This window comes from Silurus meridionalis, chromosome 23 (genome assembly GCF_014805685.1).
Source record: "Silurus meridionalis isolate SWU-2019-XX chromosome 23, ASM1480568v1, whole genome shotgun sequence".
Classification (NCBI taxonomy): Eukaryota; Metazoa; Chordata; class Actinopteri; order Siluriformes; family Siluridae; genus Silurus; species Silurus meridionalis.
In genome coordinates, this window is record NC_060906.1 from 16,459,816 (window position 1) to 16,478,808 (window position 18,993).

Sequence of the window (18,993 nt, forward strand, 5' to 3'; positions counted from 1 at the left end):
AACCTGTACGTATCACCCACATTACACTGGATCACCTGCCCCGAGTGCTCGCACCAGATGGCTACATCCAGTCTGCACCAAAACACTTTGTAGTTTCTGTGAGTTGACATAAACACATGAATATGTTAACTATCAGACATAAAAAAACAAAAATAACGTGCTTATAAATGTTACAATTTTTGATGGATCTCAAGTTCCACAATAATAACAATAATAAATGTGTTCTACTAAAGATTTTATTACCTTTCTATTAGGGAATGACTAATAAGGAAGGTAAAGAAGAATATCTCAGAATTTTACTTTTGATCTGTATGGAGAATCATCTCAGACCTTTAGAAAAAAAATTAATACACAAATTTGTATGTTAATTTACACAACAATGGCTGTATGTTGAGTTATTTTCAGACAATAAGTAAATCTGTACTGCTGTACAAGCTGCACATTGACTACTCTAAAATATTTATATAACAATAATATAGTAAAAATAATTCTATTTTGCATACATTTTAATTAAGTTTGTCATTTTCAACCTGACACACAGTGTAAAGTCAAATTTGTAAAATATTCTGTTGAATTTCAATTTCTTAGTATTTTGTACATTCCAGTGTACTTCAGCTGTTTTGAACTTCACATGTTTGTGTAAAACATGATAATCCATGCTATATAAAATCTACTTGAGTGTCTGTAAATGTTTGTGATATTTGATGCAATAAGTCTATTGTATTGTGGTGTTTTTCAGGACCCCCTGAACGTGGAGTATAGCCTGGTAATGCTGAAGATCTTCAGTATTCGGGGTCATCATGAATATACCTGTGTGTATCGCTTCAGGATCCACAGCCAGCAAGAAACCCACGAAGCAGGTTAAAACAAAAGCAACAAATAAACAGACATTAAAATTTTATTGATGGAAGGCTACATTAAAAACATAATAATTAATTGCTTTTGATGCAAAAAAAATTAAAAGAAAGTAAAATTTATTTTTATTAATTTAAATTTAAATTTTTATATTATTTGCACAATCTATATTATATTCTACTTATATTTTTTAATATTTTTATTTTATATATTTTTTGTATACAGTATTCTATTTTTATTTACGTGTATGTTTTTCAGTATTGGGCAGTTAAAAAAAACATTTTACTACCTGTCGTACTATGAATGTGTATTTGACAAATGAAATTTTATTTGATTTGTGATATAATGATGATAATTATTATAATAATAAACAAAATAATAATTTTTCATTGGGAACAAACCTCAGAAACTTACCATAATGGAGATGCTCCAACCCATTCATTTGACCATAATGATTTACTGGTAGCTATTAAAATCTTTATGCCTGCTTGTTTCACTCACATCCAACAGTACAACTACAAGAGATAACTGTTTGTTTATCATTAAATATATATTTTTTAAATTCTATCATTGAAGAAAAGAATAAAAAGTTGTGTCATCTGTGGTTGAAGTGGTTTCATTTTTATTCCTAAGGTAATTATCTGGGCCAAACAAACACATGCACATTTTCTAATTTAATGTATTTTTTATGTAAAGGAGTAGTCTTTAAAAGCATGATCACTGCATTTGGACTGGATATGGTCATGTTTATGAAAAATCATTAGAAGTTGGATTCTTGCTGCAGCATACTACAGAAAAACTACAGTTCAGGGTGCAATTTTTGTCATATTACTAGGAGCTCAACGGGTCAGCAGAAATTCAATACCTGGACTGGGACTGTGGCCATACAGGCTGCAGACACTGGCTATAGAGTAAAAGGTAAGCAAACACCAGTTATACTCAAAGTCTGTTTTAATTCATCTGCAGCCTGAGGGGTACGGCCCCAGGGAGGGCAGAGGTAGTTGGCCCCGAGTTAAGTATAAGAGTTGTGATATAGTTGTTGGATTTGGAATAAGCAAATGTTAAGTACCTTTTGCCAGTAAAATGGCAGAGATCCCACTTTGTCTAGTTGCGTCATGATACCGGAGGTTATAAACTTGGAGGTTTAAGTCCCTGTGTGGGAAGGAAATCTCCATATGGTCTAATAATGTATATTACTGGTGGCCAGGATTTAAGTTGCGGTGTGGGGAAATGTGTGGGTGTAAAAGGAAGTTTTCATAATGTAAAGAGCATGTCCAGATGTAATGAGTTACATATTTTAATAAGTCTGAACAGGCGTGGATACCGCTAGTGAGTGGGCTGGTTAACCCCATGCACCAGGTCTGAACAGGTAGCTGGAAAAACGCGTGATAATTGTCACTGGACCGTTCTACCGAACACAAAAGGTCTGTGTAGTAGCGATGGGGCCCCGGCCGGGTCAGTAAAGACCCCTGTTTGGGTTGTTTTTTTATTTTTTTTATTTTGTGAAAGCATGTGATAATTAAAAGTGTGTGTTGGGTATAGGCCATGGTCAGAGAGTAAACAGAACTGAGGTTGAGTTTATTGCTCAAGAGTAACCATATATACATAGTTATTAATGTATTGCATGCAGGAGAGGTTTTCTTTTAGAAGAATTTAAAAATAACTAATAATAATAATAAATATGCATGGTATAAGTAACTTTCCAAAGGGAATAATAATTATTGCATTAATGTTAAGCAACTTATAAAGCACAGTAATATATCAAGTAAAACAGGTGTAGTCACACCAAATATGTAATCGACTCTAGGTTTTAATATTCTGGTCATTAATAATAATAACACGGGCTTAATATGTCGGAAGTCAAGCCAAATGTAAAAACCATTAATAAAAAAAGGATAATAAAAATAATAAGGATAATACATTGAATCAATTTTACACTCAACTGCTGGGGGGAAGATTTCGCGCATGCGCACTGTAGGAAAAATACAAACGTGGTACTGCTCTTTATGTCTCTGGAACGCCGGTAGAGGGCATGGGATGGTCACGTGACAGGAATTAAAGATGTCTGCTACAGAAGAAGACACGGAGCTCAGAGACCTTCTCATCCAAAATTTGGAAAATAATGGCGTTCTGAACAAGATTAAGGTAATGTCGTGTTTGTAAGTATATTTTTATTTACCCGGTGTTGACTTTGGGATATTAATACAGCAGGGAAATGCTAAAGTTGTAGCTAACTGGGTTAGCTGGCTAAAGACAGATTGAGTGACAACAAACAGTAGCTAGGGATTCAGTTTATCTACAAGCTCCTGCTAACGGCTGGCAGGTGTGAAGTTTTGATAACGTGAATGGAAAAGGCATGTGTTCAACAAATATGATTAGTTTGAAATATTCGTTATTTGTTTAGCATGTGGGGTGTTAATTTGTCGCACGGTGTTGCAGTCCCGAAAAAAAGTTAGCAGTTGAGTCCCGCTCTGACGTCACCCGTGGACATTACAGTGTTTAAAGATTAAAAGTGCTTTTTATTTGTCACATGTACATTACAGCACAAGTCAAATTCTTTCTTTGCATATCCCAGTAAGCTGGGGTCAGAGCACAGGGTCAGCCATAATACAGTTCCCCTGGAGCACAGAGGGTCAAGGGCCTTACTCAAGGGCCCCAAGAGTGGCAGCTTAGAGATACAGGGGCTTGAAGCCCCACCCTTCTGATCAGTAACCCAGAGCCGTAACCACTGCTCGACCACTTCCGTACATGGTAAATGGAGTGATCTTGTACTGAGCTGAGACCTTTAACAATCCAAGTGCAAGAGCATCTCTCATTTTCTCATCAATAATGATGATGGGATTATCACGAAATTTCAAGCTCTGGATCATGATCTGTTGGATTAACAGGTAAACGGTTGAAAGAGACAGACAGAAGTCTATTCAAGAGGCTTTTATTGGCATACCAAACGTATACATTACAGTACAGTACACAGGCACAACTGAATGAACAACGTGAGATGGTAGACAGAGTGACACCACAACACTGACCAGTACAGGAGATTTGTGTTGGTGCAGCTGGGATTGTCTGGATAATCATAAATACTCTACATGGAAACACTGAATTGTTTCAGGAGCGATACAGGACAAAAGCGCTGCCACATAAGTAGCTAGTTAGTAGCAGCTATTAAATAGCCAGGATTAAATGAGAATAGTCATTTTATTTCTGTTTTGCTTGGAAGTTGTGTGTGTGTGCACATGTTTTATTAAAGTTTTGGTTTTATTTTATATCGGTTATTTTTACAATTCATTATATGTCTTAATAGTTTACTAAATAATTGTCTGTGCACATGTCCGGTCTGTTTAGTAAGTTACAGGTCACACGTTTGCACTTGCCATGACAATCTCCTTGTATGTGTAGCAAACTACTTGGCAAAATAAAGTCTGTATCTGCTCAGTAGGTGGCCAGGCTGAGTTGTACCATAAAGCACAGTAAAAAATCACCCAAAATCACAATGCCAATAAGATTAGATTTAAAGAAACAATTGCTATAAAATAAATCTATAAAGCGCTATTTAACAATTCTTGTTTGGGCGGATGTTACAAAATTATACAAATAACAGAAATGATGAAAAACGACTACTATTATAAAGGGTAAAAAAAACAGTTCACAGTTGATAAAACGCAATCTGTACAGAGGTGAATAGCAGAGGAGAAGTCTGTGACCGTGCCAAAGAAAAGAACAAAATGACTTCCCTACCTATATTCAAATCAACCAACTCAAAATATAAAAGTGTGTGGCACTCGTCTCTAACAGTAGTGTGTCTATACAGAGAAAACGCTATGGGAAGGAATGTTAAGGCGTGCCCGACCTGCCTGTCTACACAGTGCATTTGGGAACAGTATGTACAACAGATGGACAACAGGGATGTACAGTGATTAGTCGGCAACTAACACCTGACAAAGTCTAACATTCTCTCCTTAATTCTTCTTTAATGTCTTTTTATGACCCAGCCAACGAAAGGAAACAGCACCTAGGTACAAGAAGAACAGAGGGAAAGAGAGCAAAAGAGAAAAATAGATAGTAGTGGTCAACGTTTTTTTTTTGTTTGTTTTTTTACAGAAAGTTTTAACAATAGCTATGTTGGTTTGTCAAAAACCAACTACCGTAATTTCCGGACTAAGTGCACCCAAATATAAGCCGCACCCACTGAATTTGACAAATATGTCAATATGTTGTTTTCAGCGTGACGAATGATTCGCATTTCCTGTTGACAGTCCGAGTGAGCGGCAGGTTATATGTCAGAGGAACCTCATCCATATTTATAATGTGGTGCAGCCCGATTCAGTGGGAGCGCGTCTGATTTAATATAAAGAGTTTCATTGGTTCACCTGAACCCGTTCGGCAGTTTCATTGGTGTAATGTTATGGGGCTCAGTTTTTTGGCATTAACTTTGTGAAACCGGGAAAACCCCAGGAAAAATCCATAAATTAGCCGCGTCGTTGTTTAAGCCGCGGGGTTCAAAGAGTGGGAAAAAGTAGTGGCTTATAGTCCGGAAAATACGGTAATCATCTGATAGTTTTTGAAATGGCTACTGGATAAAACCAAAATACACTCCCTTTTGTATCAAAGGAGACAGAAACCTTGTCTGGGAACACTGCATGCTGCCCTTTCTGAGAAGGAAGGAGTTTAGACTTTTACTTCCTCTAGATAGTCAAGTGTGATCGACTTCTTGTGAAAATATTAATTTATCAATATAATTATGCAATGAATACATTATTAATATAAATCCGCGCTCTCCGTGCAGCACGCAGCCTCACTTGTGAAAACAATTAGGACGTGGCAGCAGTGATTTGCCTCTAGAGGCTGCTCTCGTAATGGCAGCGGACAGTAATCGATTAGCATTTTTCCAGCAATCATCAGTGCTGATTAATCAACAAAACCGATGAATTGGTCGACTTCTTCTCTGTAGAACATAACAGTGGATTTTAAAGAGTTGATCTGTACTCACACTCTGATAGTATGTGTGTCTTGCCTGTGTTCACCAACATTGATTAGATTAAAGACTTACAGATGATTAAACTGTGTTGAACAGTTTCTGTTGGTCCGTTCACAGGCTGAGCTTCGAGCTGCTGTGTTTCTGGCTTTAGAGGAGCAGGACAAAGTAGAGGTAACTGAAAACAGTCTAACCTTTTATTCATTTACTGGGAATGTTACTGGGACATAAACTGTCATGTCTTGTTTGGCTTTGCTAGAACAAAACTCCACTTGTGAACGAGAATCTGAGAAAATGTCTCAGCACCAAAGATGGCAAGTAAATTTATTTATTTTTTTGTTTTGTTCTTGTAATATGTTTATTTTGATGAATGACCCAATAATCGTCTGCATTTGAACTGTTCTCTGATTCTCTGCAGGACGCCTTGTGGCCAGTTTGATCACAGACTTTCTGCAGGTGTTCAATCTAGACTTCACCCTTGCGGTTTTTCAGCCAGAAATTAACACGGTATTTTAATGTCCATTACTTCTTATAGAAATCTAAGAATGTTGTGTCTGTGTGTGTCTGTGTGTGTCTGTGTGTGTCTGTGTGTGTCTGTGTGTGTCTGTGTGTGTCTGTGTCTGTGTGTGTCTGTGTGTGTCTGTTAAAGAAATGAAATGCAGCTCCTTGCAAGATATATGCTGACCCATAGTCAGTCCTTTCATTTTAAGGCAAATAAACGGCACTCTGTATGGCATATTGTGATTTCTTTAGACACGTTTGTCTTTCATGGTCTCTAGGTCAGGGTCAAGGTTTTTCAGGGTTTTTTTTTTATTTTAATACCTTTCGAACTGTTTCTCTTCTTTCTATGTGCTTAGAGAGAAAAAAAAATTTAGTCTGGGGGGAAAATTCATGTATTCATGAGTATTCATGTGATTCATTATCATGGAAGTAGCCATGAGTAGAAGTTGAGTAAATTGTGGCCATGAACTGTATTGATGCAAAATCTGTGGTGGTGAGCAAAAATGTTGTTCCAAAAAACATTCCCACATTTGTACAGAACTGTTAATACCAGGCAGGTTAGAGTCATAGATCGTCATGCCAGATAATGACCCTTGTATCTACCTGCTACATCAAAATTCCTCAGACCAGGTGATCTTTCAGTTCTAACTAGTTAGTTTCTTAGTCTGGTATATTTTAACAAAAGATCTCCTCGATTAATAAACTTTTTCTTTCACATTTTATGTTTGTTTGCGATGACCCCATTAACTGTATAATAAAAAGAAAACTACGATCATGATCTGGAATTTCAGAACATAAATTCTGCATAGAAATCCTTTGTATAGGCTGTAGCGCTCTTCATATTGGCTGATTTAATCCTGTTCAAATGCACTTTATTATCTCACTGTAGTGAATATTGGGGGGGGAAAAAAGTCTAAAGAATCCATAATTGACAAAAGTAACAGATTGACAGAAGTGTGGTTTCGAACACAAGTTAAACAGAAGTGTTTCATTTCAAGAGTACTGAATATGGACTAGTAAAAACACTCCAGATATTCTTTTGGTGATTTTATATTTTTTTGGGACTGATTTCCTTCTACTTACAGCACATTATATAATACATGTACTTTACTCTCATTTAATTTATTTTTCTTACGTTCAGAAAAAGCCTTGCTGTGTTCTAATAGGTGTCTGTATTTGCTGTAAATCGTGACGTGGTTATGCAACACTGCTCTCTAGTGGACACACTGACATTAAAGTATGACTGTGAAGACCCTGTGCAGGAGTACAGTCGTTCCTTTACAGGGGGAAAAACACTCAAATATCACTGAGATCCATATTCATTGCACAAAAAATCTAAACAATAAATCGTAACCTGTACTAGGGGTGTACGGTTTTATATCTTCTATGATAATATCATAATTGTTGTTTTAACGAGGTGCGACTTGACGTTATAGAGTATAGCAGAAAACACACCTGCAGAGTGCACGCATACTTTACGCTATGAAGTCTAGTAGGTTTGACTTGTATGCGTGCACGTTTAGACTGTGTTTTTTCAGTGCATGATTCAGTCTATTCAAATGCATTAAAAATCATCACAAAATTCAAGGTATGGGGCAGAAAATGTGTTCATTTATATAATTTCATATAGTTAATCAAGATCACACGAAAAGCGCTGCTTTTTCCTCCAAAATCATATCATATAAAATTGTATTATTAAACTATTAATAATACACAACATATTACATATAACATATTTATATTATACTATAATATTATAAAAATACTGATTTCATTTGATGGCAACAGCCAAAATGTCTTGCCTTTAATCAGTCAATTAGAATAATAAGAATAAAGAATAACAATAAGATGGCTTTATAAAGGCTATATCGCACACCCATATCCCTGTACTGTGACCTTATATTTTGTAAAGTAAAAAAAAAAAAATGTAAACATATCCACGCACACACAGAGTGAGGAAGATGTATTAAATTACACCATCCTGTATCTGATGAAATACAGGTAGAGTATTAAGACAGCAGGAAAATAATGAGCTTTTATGAAGCATAATTACCATATTTAACTTATTATAATGCATTTTGTACATACAGTTGAGGTCGTAAGTTTATCTGTGCCTTGCAGAAATTGCATAATATTCATGGGATCATAAAACCTGTATTTTGTTTATTCAATATTGCCCCGAAGGAGCTAAATCACATAGCAGATGTTTATATATCGTCCACAAGACACAGTAATAACTGAAATTCTACAAATGAACGAGTTCAAAAGTTTACATAAAAAAAGGTGCTTTTTTTCCTGTCACATGTACATAACAGCACAGTGAAAGTCTTTCTTTGCATATCCCAGCAATGGTAAGAAGCCAGGGTCAAAGCTCAGACTCAGATATGATAGCAAGGGTTAGGGGCCTTGAGCAGGGGCCCATGAGTGAACCCACAACCTTCCGATCAGTAACCCAGAGCCGTAACCACTGAGCTACCACTTCCCCTACACATACACACACATACATCATCTGCATACTTCTCTTCTCCCCTACCCCATTTGATGAGTATTTCACATGTACCAACTGTAAGGGGTTTTGGGGAATTAATATGTGAAGAGTAACTATTACAAACGGTAATTTCTGAACAAGTCAACATGATGTAATCTTTTGGACAGGATAACCGACAGTGTTGTTGTTGTTCGGTCTTTTGCGTAAATACTCTATATTGGAAGATCAGTGCTCTAAGATAATACAATATTGGAAAAAAAAAAAAAAAAATATATATATATATATATATATATATATATATATATATATATATATATATATATGATAGATAGATTTACAGTGCATATATTTCTTTCGTATTATGTGACTTACCAAACCTTGCAAAACTCCAGTCTCGTGCTTAGACCGAGGCCTGCTTTCACACATCTAAGTGTCTTCCTCTTGTGTCTCTTTCATGTAAAGCAGTGACATGCGTCAGTGTTGCAACTCTACCGCTCTCACGTACCGAAATCCACACACCACCTTTTGTTTTTGAATAGTTTTTTTTTTTTAAGTATGTTTTACATTTTTCTGTTCCTTGTAATTAAACCAAAAGAGGCCATGCCTTTTTTTTCCCCCTGCAAGATTTCAGTTACAAATCATGGCTTTAAAAAATTACGCAAAAGAAAAAAGCCTACAAGTGTAGACACTGTGGTTCTTTAGGACATTTTTGTTTGTTTGTTTGTTTTTTTATATAAAAATTGGCTTTTATTTATATATATATATATATATATATATATATATATATATATATATATATATATATATATATATATGATGCATATTTATGCATATATTTTTTTCTTCCTTTTTACAGCACTATTGCATCACACTCTGCCATTCAGGAAAATGTGTTTGGTGGTGTGTTTTTTTTTTTTTTTTTTTTGTTTTATACTAAATTAAACTCCACAATTGAGTTCAGGTACTGTACCTAATCCCTGACCTAGTGAACCTGTATGAGGTCGTCTTTAATGAGACTTCAAAAAAGAGACTCTGTTTCTGCGAATTGCTCCAGACAGTGGGGGCTGCCAGATGCTGTAAATGTAATGTAATATAAAGAAACAGTTTTTGCCATGTACTGCATTTGAACTGTGTAATTCCTTTCTTTCTTCAGTAACCAAAAATGAACAGTCATGTTTTTAATCTACAATCTGTTTATCTCCAGGTTAATGGATTGGACACCCGAGAAAGTTTGTCCAAAGAGCTTGGTTTCTCCGAATATGAGGGGAAAAAGAGCACGCCTCTGCTCCTGGAATTCATTAAGAGAAGCAGAAACAATGATAAATTCTCCATTTTCTCTGAGGTGAAGGTCACTTTCTGATGTTTCTAAGAAAAAAATGACAACTGCTGATATAATGCCGAGATTGAATGAAAGCTCTTTCTCCCTCAGGCAGACCGAGCGTCGCATATTCCCAAGGTAATTCATCTGTATATGTTCAACCTATTTTCTACTCCTACAGTATACAGTAATCACAGGTGATTTACAGTGGCATGATGAAATTCAGTCTTATAACAGCCCAAAAAGATGCGGTTGATCTCTAGTTGTTTCATCGTTCATCTCGCGCTCTCACTTTACCCCCCGCATATTTGCGCCCCAGCTATATAATTTAGGTCACACGAAGGAAGGAGGGTGTAAATTAAGGTGTTTAGAATTGTGTGAAAGAATTCTTTCCTGCTCAGCTACGGTTTGCAAAAACAACTTTGTCCTACTTCTGTGCATCTGGTGACTGTAGTTTAGATCAGTGTGGCTTCACGGGTCCCTGCTTTACCAAATCATGTGAATCAATTCCGCCTAAACCTTACTTAATCATTCTTTTTTTTTTCTGTGCGATTCTTTCTCTATACGACGTACGCTCTGCTTGTTTCTTGGTTTCGTAACAGTTGGCTAGTTTTTTTGTAGCCCAGCATTGTTGATTTCTTGAATCTGATTGGCCAGAAGGTGTTATGAATGAGCTCATTTTGGGACTTTATTGTTTCTGTAGTAACAACTTGCTAAAAGTTTTGTTGTATTATCTTCAAGATAGAGACAGACGTGTATCGCTGCTATCATTGAAATGATAACAAGAATGAATTAGTTTTTCTATTGATGTGGTTCAGCATTAACCGGATGAAAAATGTTTTGTTAAATGAATATAAAAAGAAGAAAATCCCATGATGACTTTTCGAAAAACAACACATCCAACGTGTTTTAAATCCTTACGTATGTGCTTTAATAACAGAAGATGGTTGGTTATTTTTAGGAACTGTCCCCTCGTCAGATTGCCGAAGCACAAAAAAAATTCGACTGCAGATGTAAGGTAATTCTGCACAACCTTTTTTAGAAAGCAAGTGGCATTCTTCTCATACAGTATGGGATTTCCTGTATGTATGCTTGGTCAAATCCTATTTGTTCTTCTATTTATGATAAATAATGCATATTTATTTATTTAAAGCACTTTATTTATTTTTTTTTTTTAACCCAGGATCCGAGTGGTGGTTTAGGCAAAGATGACGTTATCGGCATTTTCTCCGAGCTTTTACCCAATTTCAGCAGGTGAGATGAAACGGATAAACGTGCCTAGCAACCTCTAATCTGGAAAGTGGTGCATTATCTGATCTCAGCACCGGCCCATATAGAATCATTTACTTCACTGAGAATGATTATGAAATCAACGTGAGGTTTCAACCACTACTGTGGTCATGGCCTCCTTTATGACTTTGACCTAATTAACCCTAGACTAAATTCTAAGAGAATGTTAATAAACTATTCAGAACTAACAAGCTTTATTCAAAATATACATAATTGTCCATACTTTCCACAGACATTACTCTCCTACAGTAAGAACAACATTTAAAGACTTACTGTGTGTTACTTACACTGTGTGTGTGTGTGTGTGTGTGTGTGTGTGTGTGTGTGTGTGTGTGTCCTGCTGCTAAATGAAGAAGCATGCTAGAACAGTTTGTGACTGATGAACTCGCAGCCAAAGATCTAAATAATTGTGAGTACAGTTTGTTTTTAGTGTTTCTAGTTTGTGTGTGTGCTACACATAGTGGGTTGCAGTATGGTCACTGAGGTTTTCTCTCCTTTTTTTTTTTTCTTTTCTTTTTTTTTTTTTGCCTAGCTGTAGACTTTCAGGAATTTTTGGGGCTGTTCAAACAGCTTCATTTTCAGTGCAGAAGTGTGGTAAGTCCAAAATCAAAAGTTAATCACATACCAATTAAGTTAATAATCACATACCATTAGTTACTTTTAACAGTGAATTCAATTTATTGTTTTGATTTTTTAATCATTTTTATACTTTTTTAGAATTATTAAAAATATATTTATGGAGCATTTTCTTAAAAAATTTAAATCTTCAACACTTTACACATGACAGTATTATTTATATATAAATTATATTATATATAATATAAATTACCTTTTTTTTTTACTCTTTTAACAGTATATATTATATTGTAGGTTGTCAGTGATGTAAGTGGAGGAATTCCCTCTGTGAGTAAGATTACTGAGGAGAAGATCAGTCCATCACCTACCAGCAAGGCCAGTATTATAAACTACTACCATTTACTGAATGTTTATCAGCGGTTCAGCGTTCATGTACAGCTCGGGGTCTGAGTGGATGTGATCATTGTTTTCTCTAAATGTATTTTTATTTACCGTGGTCGTTTATTTTGTTATCCTTTGGCGTCACACATTCTTTTCCACTGCCTCTAGATTACATCTCCAATCCCATGTGCCTTAAATACACCGCATCTGATGTCTCGAAAGGTTGCGTTTTCAAAAGCTAAATAGTTTTTCCTTGTTTGTCGCACAAAGCACAAAGGGGCTTCCCCTGAAAAAGCTTAATTATCATTTCACATTTGATTTTCTTAATAAGCGTTGGAAATTTTCCAAAGACTAGAAAGCCTACTTTCTGTATGAATGTATTAAACGCAATAGACTTTATTTATTTATTTATTATTATTTTAATTTTTTTTATCATTATTGTTGTAACTTATGGAGATAAAAAAAAAAAAAAGTTGTACCTTTTTGCATTGTAATTCAGTAGCGATTTCTAAAATGGTTAACATTTTGTAAGTGCAGTTTTAAATAAGCTAGATAGAGATAAATGCATCATGATTTGAGTTTTGCTTCATCAAAAATGCAGGTATCGGAGCCCCGGTCAAAAAGCGGGCCTTTTAACATCCTACAACTCCTCTTTAAATGAAATTGACTTAAGTATGCCATGTACATGTGTATATCTTATGTAAATGTGCATCATATGTATTTTTCATTTAGAGAAATAGCTGCATTTGTTTTTTTTCTTTCTTAATTTTATTTTTGTTGATCTGCATTCTGGTGTGTGTGTGTGTGTGTGTGTGTGTGTGTCAGTCTGTGTTTTTGTGTATGCATGTTTTTTTTGTGTGTGTGTCTTTTTTTTTCCCCACGCATCTGTTGTATGTGTGCTTGTGTGTGCGTGCACGGTGGTTCATTACTCGTTCGATATGTGAGGTACTTCACGTGCTGATGTAGGTTGATACTTGTGTTCTCATATTCAGATACCCAGGTATAAGGGGTTTATAAAGGCCAGTGCTGCGCAGGAAGAGCCACCTGGGCCTCAGGTAAAGCACGGGTGTGCAAATGCTAGCACAATCCTCCTGCAGCACCTCATCTTGCAGCTTCCTCAAGTGACAGAAAAGTAGCTCAGATCATATCCACGTGGATGCAGAAAGTCTGTATTTCTTTTTTTAAGCCTTTTCTGTCATTCTGTCCTGCTCAAATGACACAACACATCGCTAAATTAATATAGGCTTTTCATTCGCACAGGAAATGACTAAGCACTTAACTCGGCGCTATAACCCGGCCGCTTCACTTACATCAGCATTAAAGATCATTCGAAGCTTCCACTAATCAGTGATTCATGTAACATGACTCTCGGACTTCACCTCGGTATAACCGCAGTGAATCAGCACTGATGTTCAAGTGGTGGGTTTGATTTAATTATGCATCAGGGCAGCCTGTCGAGAGCGAGTTCCCATGTCATGCTGAAGGTTTGTTCTCCTGCTCCACTGCACCCCTGAACAGGATGTTTTGTTTGTTTTCTGCATGTAAAGCTGTTATACAGGGCTGATAATATGTAGTGTATCCGGATACAAGGATTCATCAAAACATAGCAGTTTAGAGACGGTTTTACCATTCACTTACACTAGCCTTTATTCTCCAGCTGCACCTTACTCATAGCTGGACATTTTCATGTGGGCCAATTTGGAAAATGACTCTTATATAGCTTACTGTTCTTGCTCCTGACTTCATAGGCAGCATTTGACTCGTCATCAAAGAAGTCCAAATGTCATCTGAACTGCTTACTCAGTTCCTTCCAGTGCAGGCTGTTTGAACTCAACTTTGAACATTTCATCCCATTCCACTTCACCTTCCTCGCTCTTCTTAAACTAATCTCATTTAAGGGTGAAATCAGAACAAAGACCTTTGTGTCTATGGCAACCTCGGACGCTTAACAGGATAAAAATGAAGTAAACGTTTGATTTCCAGTCATTTAGAACAACAAAGCGTCGCTGATGTACTTGTCTGTAATATCGTTGATTGTTGCAGAAAGCACCTCAGATTATTCCAGCATTCCAGTTTTTGAGTTTACATGGCTTTCACGCATGAGTTGTTGTTTTGGAATGTCAGTGCTACATTCATTTAGGTCTCAAAGCAGCCCAATTTTTTTTGCCAAAACTGTACCTTTTGTCTAAAATGTGTCAGAACTGTGATATTTCTATGGTGCCTCTACTACAGGCTGGAGATCCTCCGAGTCACAGTGAGCCACTGATCTCCCAGAAGAATAAAGTTCTTTTGGCGAGTGAAGGGTTTATTCCCAGCAGGAATGACCCTACCGTCCTGAGGAGACCTCTGGATCTGGGCCTGGACGACGACGACGACGATGATGATGAAGGGGACTCATTCTTTGATGATCCTCTTCCAAAACCTCAGAAGACCTATGGCTGGTAAGAACAGCATTCTGAGCAAGTACGTTAAACAACACTTTGCTTCCAGTGTGACGCATCAAAACCAGTCAAACCCTGATTGCAAAACCAATCATTCCCAATTTCACACATCTAAAAAAGGTTTATAAAATGGTTAGGTTTAAATGGAGGTATGTAATTATTATGATTTACAGTAATACAGTTTTTTTGACTTGTAGGGTTCTTAAAATGTTTATATATATATACATACATACACACACACACACACACACACACACACACACACACACACACATACAAACATTGTTGCTGTATTTAACATGCCTTCCTTACATGCATCTTCTCTTTTATTGTGGCATCACTGCACTGGGGGACAGTAGTTTATCCTCCACAGATAAGCCATACACAGGGCAGAGACTTTCTGAAAAGAGCTTTAGTCAGAAAGTGTAAGTATTACCAATATTCTCTGGGGGCTTCATTCATTTTCATTAGCTGACTCTGAGCTATGTGTGTGATTTTTTTTCCCACCCAAAACCCCCTCCCCTCCCCTTTCGGCGCTCCTGTCAGCTCTTGGCACTTTTGTATTGCAGCTCTGTTGTGTATTCAACCTCGTCCTTCCTTTCCTCTTTGTTTCTTCCTTTTTACATGTTTCTCCCCTTCTGCCACTGCCTGTCGTCTGTGTCTGCTTTCTCTCCCCTGGTCCTGTAAGGATCCAGCACCCGCAGAGGGAGGAGAGCCTGGCAGGGCCGTCCTTCTCCAAAATGAGGAGGGGTACTAGCCTCAATGAGTGAGTGTGCATGGAGTGATCACTCTGCCATTCTAGCCCAGTGCAACCATCTTACCCGTGGGTGCAAAAACCAGGCTCTCTGGCCCTTTGGTGCCATGGACTCATCATTATTGCATTATAAATCATTATTGTGATTTTAAAATGGTGTGTCGGATTAAATGAATAGTCCAAAACTACTCGAGCTTAGCGATGACCTTCATCTCTATCTGATTTCAGCCTTTACCATGTCCTTCTTTTTTGCACATTTGTGCACCTTTTTAATCTCTAATGTGTTTCCTTTAACTTTCCTCATATATATGTGTGTGTCTGTGATCTATTTGCACACGCTCTCTCTGGCCTCAGCCTGTCTGCTATAGGCAGTGACACTGAGGGCGATGGAGAGGACATGTTCTCAGATGCTGAGAACAAGGCCAGCACTAACCCTGAGCCCAGGTGAGCTAGGCTCTGCTCTTTCTGCTAACTTTCTCTTTCTGCTTTTCTTTCTCAGGAATCCATCTCACCCATCACTAGACATGCAACATGTCCTAACTCGTTGTTGTCTCTCTGTGCCCTGTAGGAGACTGGGATCCACAAAGGCACCTGGGATAACTTCTTCACACCTGTCAGATACCCCACCCTTAAAGAGTACAGAAAACAACCAGAAAGACCCTGTCTCCAGTAAAAACGGTAGAAAAATATTTAATTATCTGAAAATCCACTTATACCTCACCTAAAGAGGTATCAGACCATACTTTGAACCCTACGCAGTCATCCCTATATACTGCACTTTTACAAGCCAGCTCTTTTATTACAGCCTTTTATTAATGTCCTGGTTTACACAAATGTACTCCACCATGATTATTATTATCTTGTTTTACCTTTTATTTTAATTTTTTTTTTTTTTTTAGGATTTATTTATTTATTTTTGCTTCGATAGTAGCATTTCAAAGATCTTTAAGAATAAGGAAATCACATGTTTTCGTGCAGAGAGTGAGCTGAGTCTAACCAGAGAACAGGTGTTCAGCTTCAAACAGGAACAGTGATAGACGTCATATTGTGTGGTGATGCATTTCTTTTTTCTATGAGGTTATGAAGTAGTTTTTAATCAAGGTTATAAAAAGTATTTCTGAGCGATAGAATTACCTGTAATTTAAAGAGAGAGCATAATGTGAGTTATATTTCTAAACTTATATTTATAATAATGTCCAGGATTACTGGAACTGTACTAAACTCTACTTCTCATAATTATTTTCTAAATTATGGGAAGGAATTAGGAAAATATTAAAGATGGTGCTGGTGGTGGTGTAAAAATGTCTATGTATTCGGTTTGTTAAATATAAAGTAACTACATTCTCACACTCATTTTTGTCTTTGACCCATTTACATAAACAAATTGCACAACAGAACAAACGCGTTTAAGAAAGAGGAAAGAGGTTGCTGGAAACACAAAGCAATTGTTCCAAGTACCAGAAATGTCACCATCAGTCAGCAAAATGTCCACATTAAACATGGAGCTAAATGTTAAATTAGAATGAGCTTTCAGTCGTAGTGCAGGAAACTCGATAACACATCTTGCCGCAGATTGAAAGTGTGGTTTTTTTTTTTTTTTTTTTCAACGTTCTCGTTTTTCTCTCTTTTCCTGCGTTCATCAGAGTCTAAAGAAAAGAGCCTTCAAGATGTAAAAATGCTGAAAGAGAAAACTGGATCCGCTCTGCCTGGTGAGCGATGTTTCATTCCTAAACCATTTCGTTATGTATGTGTTAAAAAGTTTCTTCTGTTTGTGTGTGTTATGTTATACAAGTATGGCATGTTTTACAATGGTCTGTTTTATGAGGCCTCTTTTCATTGTTTCAGCAGATGAAGAACTCGATTACGATGATGACTTTAACAGGTTAAGTTCCTTCTGCTCTGTACACTGGGAGTTCTTATATTTCCACAGTCATTTTCAATATATTAAAATATTGGCAGGTTTTATAACGTAATTATAAAATCATGTTTTATAATAGACCACCATGCAGAATGGTGCACATGGGGATTATTTAATACAAAAAGTACCAGTAAAACCCCCTTTTTTTTTCTTTTTATTACCTTTAAAGAAATTATCATAGAACATAGCTGAATTCTCCAATTAGTCAGATTTTAATTCATTTTCAGTGGCAGGACTCAGTTTAAATGCTACTCCTACATTATAACTCAGCATGGGACATATCCATGGTTAGTAAGTAAACATAAACACTATTTAAACACATCTCACTGTTTATAGCTGCTATGGTGTAAGTGATAACTAGAACTAACGTTAAAACAACAATTCCATTATTGTTTCTTTTATTAGAAAATGATCTATTTTGGGGGTATTATACTATCCTGATATTGATTGGGTTTTTTTGTTGTTGTTTTTTTTACAGCATACCCAAAGTTTTAATTCCTCACATTTATTTGAAACATATATTTTTATAGGTATTTGTGTTCTAAAACAATGACACATTTTATAATTTCGCCTCTGTACATTACCAAAATGGATGAAAATGAGAAGAAAGTAATTCCTTATTGATTAATTCAGTATTTTATTTTTAAATAGAATATTCAACAAAACAATAATAATTTGCTGTCCAGATACTTATGGCCCGAATAGACGTGCACTCTGTGTGTGGGTGTGCGTGTGTGTGTGTGTGGGTGTGTGTAGTTTGGCACAGGTTGTGTTCTGGTAAAGGCATCTTATATATACTTGTGTAAAGCATGAATGAACAAAAGCAAGGTGAGAGTAACAGATTACTCAGCCACAAACATTTCCTCCAGTTGTTGATTTATTTCTTTCTTTATTTATTGTCTTCCACAGTCATAACTCAAAGAGCGAGGTGAGCATCAGTGAGGAGATTGAAGAGGCCTCTCTCGAGGGACCTGATCTCAGTGATAGGGTAACTAGTGATTAAATCTCTTTCACATGGCACCAGATTGTGGCTTTTGATAAAACCCAGCGGTTGCTGTGATAAAGCTCAGTATTGTACGATAAGCAGAAAGAGAGGGTTTGTACAAGCAGACCTTATGGGAATGAAGGAAATATTAATTCTAGTTGTTGTAGTTGTTAACCAGCAGAACAAAAGTGAAAATCCAATAACAAAAACACGAATTCATGACTTTTCTTTTCTCCAGCTCGAAGAGATCACGCAAGACGTGAGCGTGTCTCAGACGAGTCAGGCTGCAGATTACATGGAAGATGTGGATGGACAAGCAGACAACACTTAATCCTCTTTTTGTATTTATGTACCTAATTGTGTAAACTATGTCAGCAGTTCCTATTAAAGCCCTATTGTTCACTGTTCACTTCCCTTTTTATGTGATTTCATTCCTTGTTTTTGCTACACTATATAAATCAAGACATTGTATATTTTTTGTTCTATGAAACCCATAGACAATTTAAATGGG

At 36.5% G+C, this 18,993-nt stretch overlaps 1 protein-coding gene across 11 annotated transcripts; it reads left to right on the forward strand.

Annotated features, from left to right (window-relative positions):
• Positions 1-2,881: 2,881 nt before the first annotated feature.
• Positions 2,882-18,891, forward strand: cep43 (centrosomal protein 43). Of its 11 annotated transcripts, none has more exons than XM_046836267.1 (21): positions 2,882-3,000; positions 5,951-6,004; positions 6,090-6,144; positions 6,249-6,337; positions 10,024-10,161; positions 10,249-10,275; positions 11,099-11,155; positions 11,321-11,391; positions 11,781-11,836; positions 11,960-12,021; positions 12,298-12,378; positions 13,377-13,439; positions 14,617-14,825; positions 15,182-15,250; positions 15,514-15,591; positions 15,934-16,023; positions 16,148-16,257; positions 17,223-17,288; positions 17,425-17,461; positions 18,407-18,485; positions 18,721-18,891. In XM_046836267.1, the coding sequence occupies exons 1-21, from the start codon at positions 2,917-2,919 to the stop codon at positions 18,811-18,813; spliced, it is 1,668 nt and encodes a 555-aa protein (XP_046692223.1). In that variant the 5' UTR covers positions 2,882-2,916; the 3' UTR covers positions 18,814-18,891. The 11 variants fall into 11 exon arrangements, with proteins under 11 accessions (XP_046692223.1, XP_046692224.1, XP_046692225.1 ...); XM_046836268.1 differs by having other exon boundaries at positions 17,428-17,461; XM_046836269.1 differs by having other exon boundaries at positions 15,185-15,250.
• Positions 18,892-18,993: the final 102 nt, after the last annotated feature.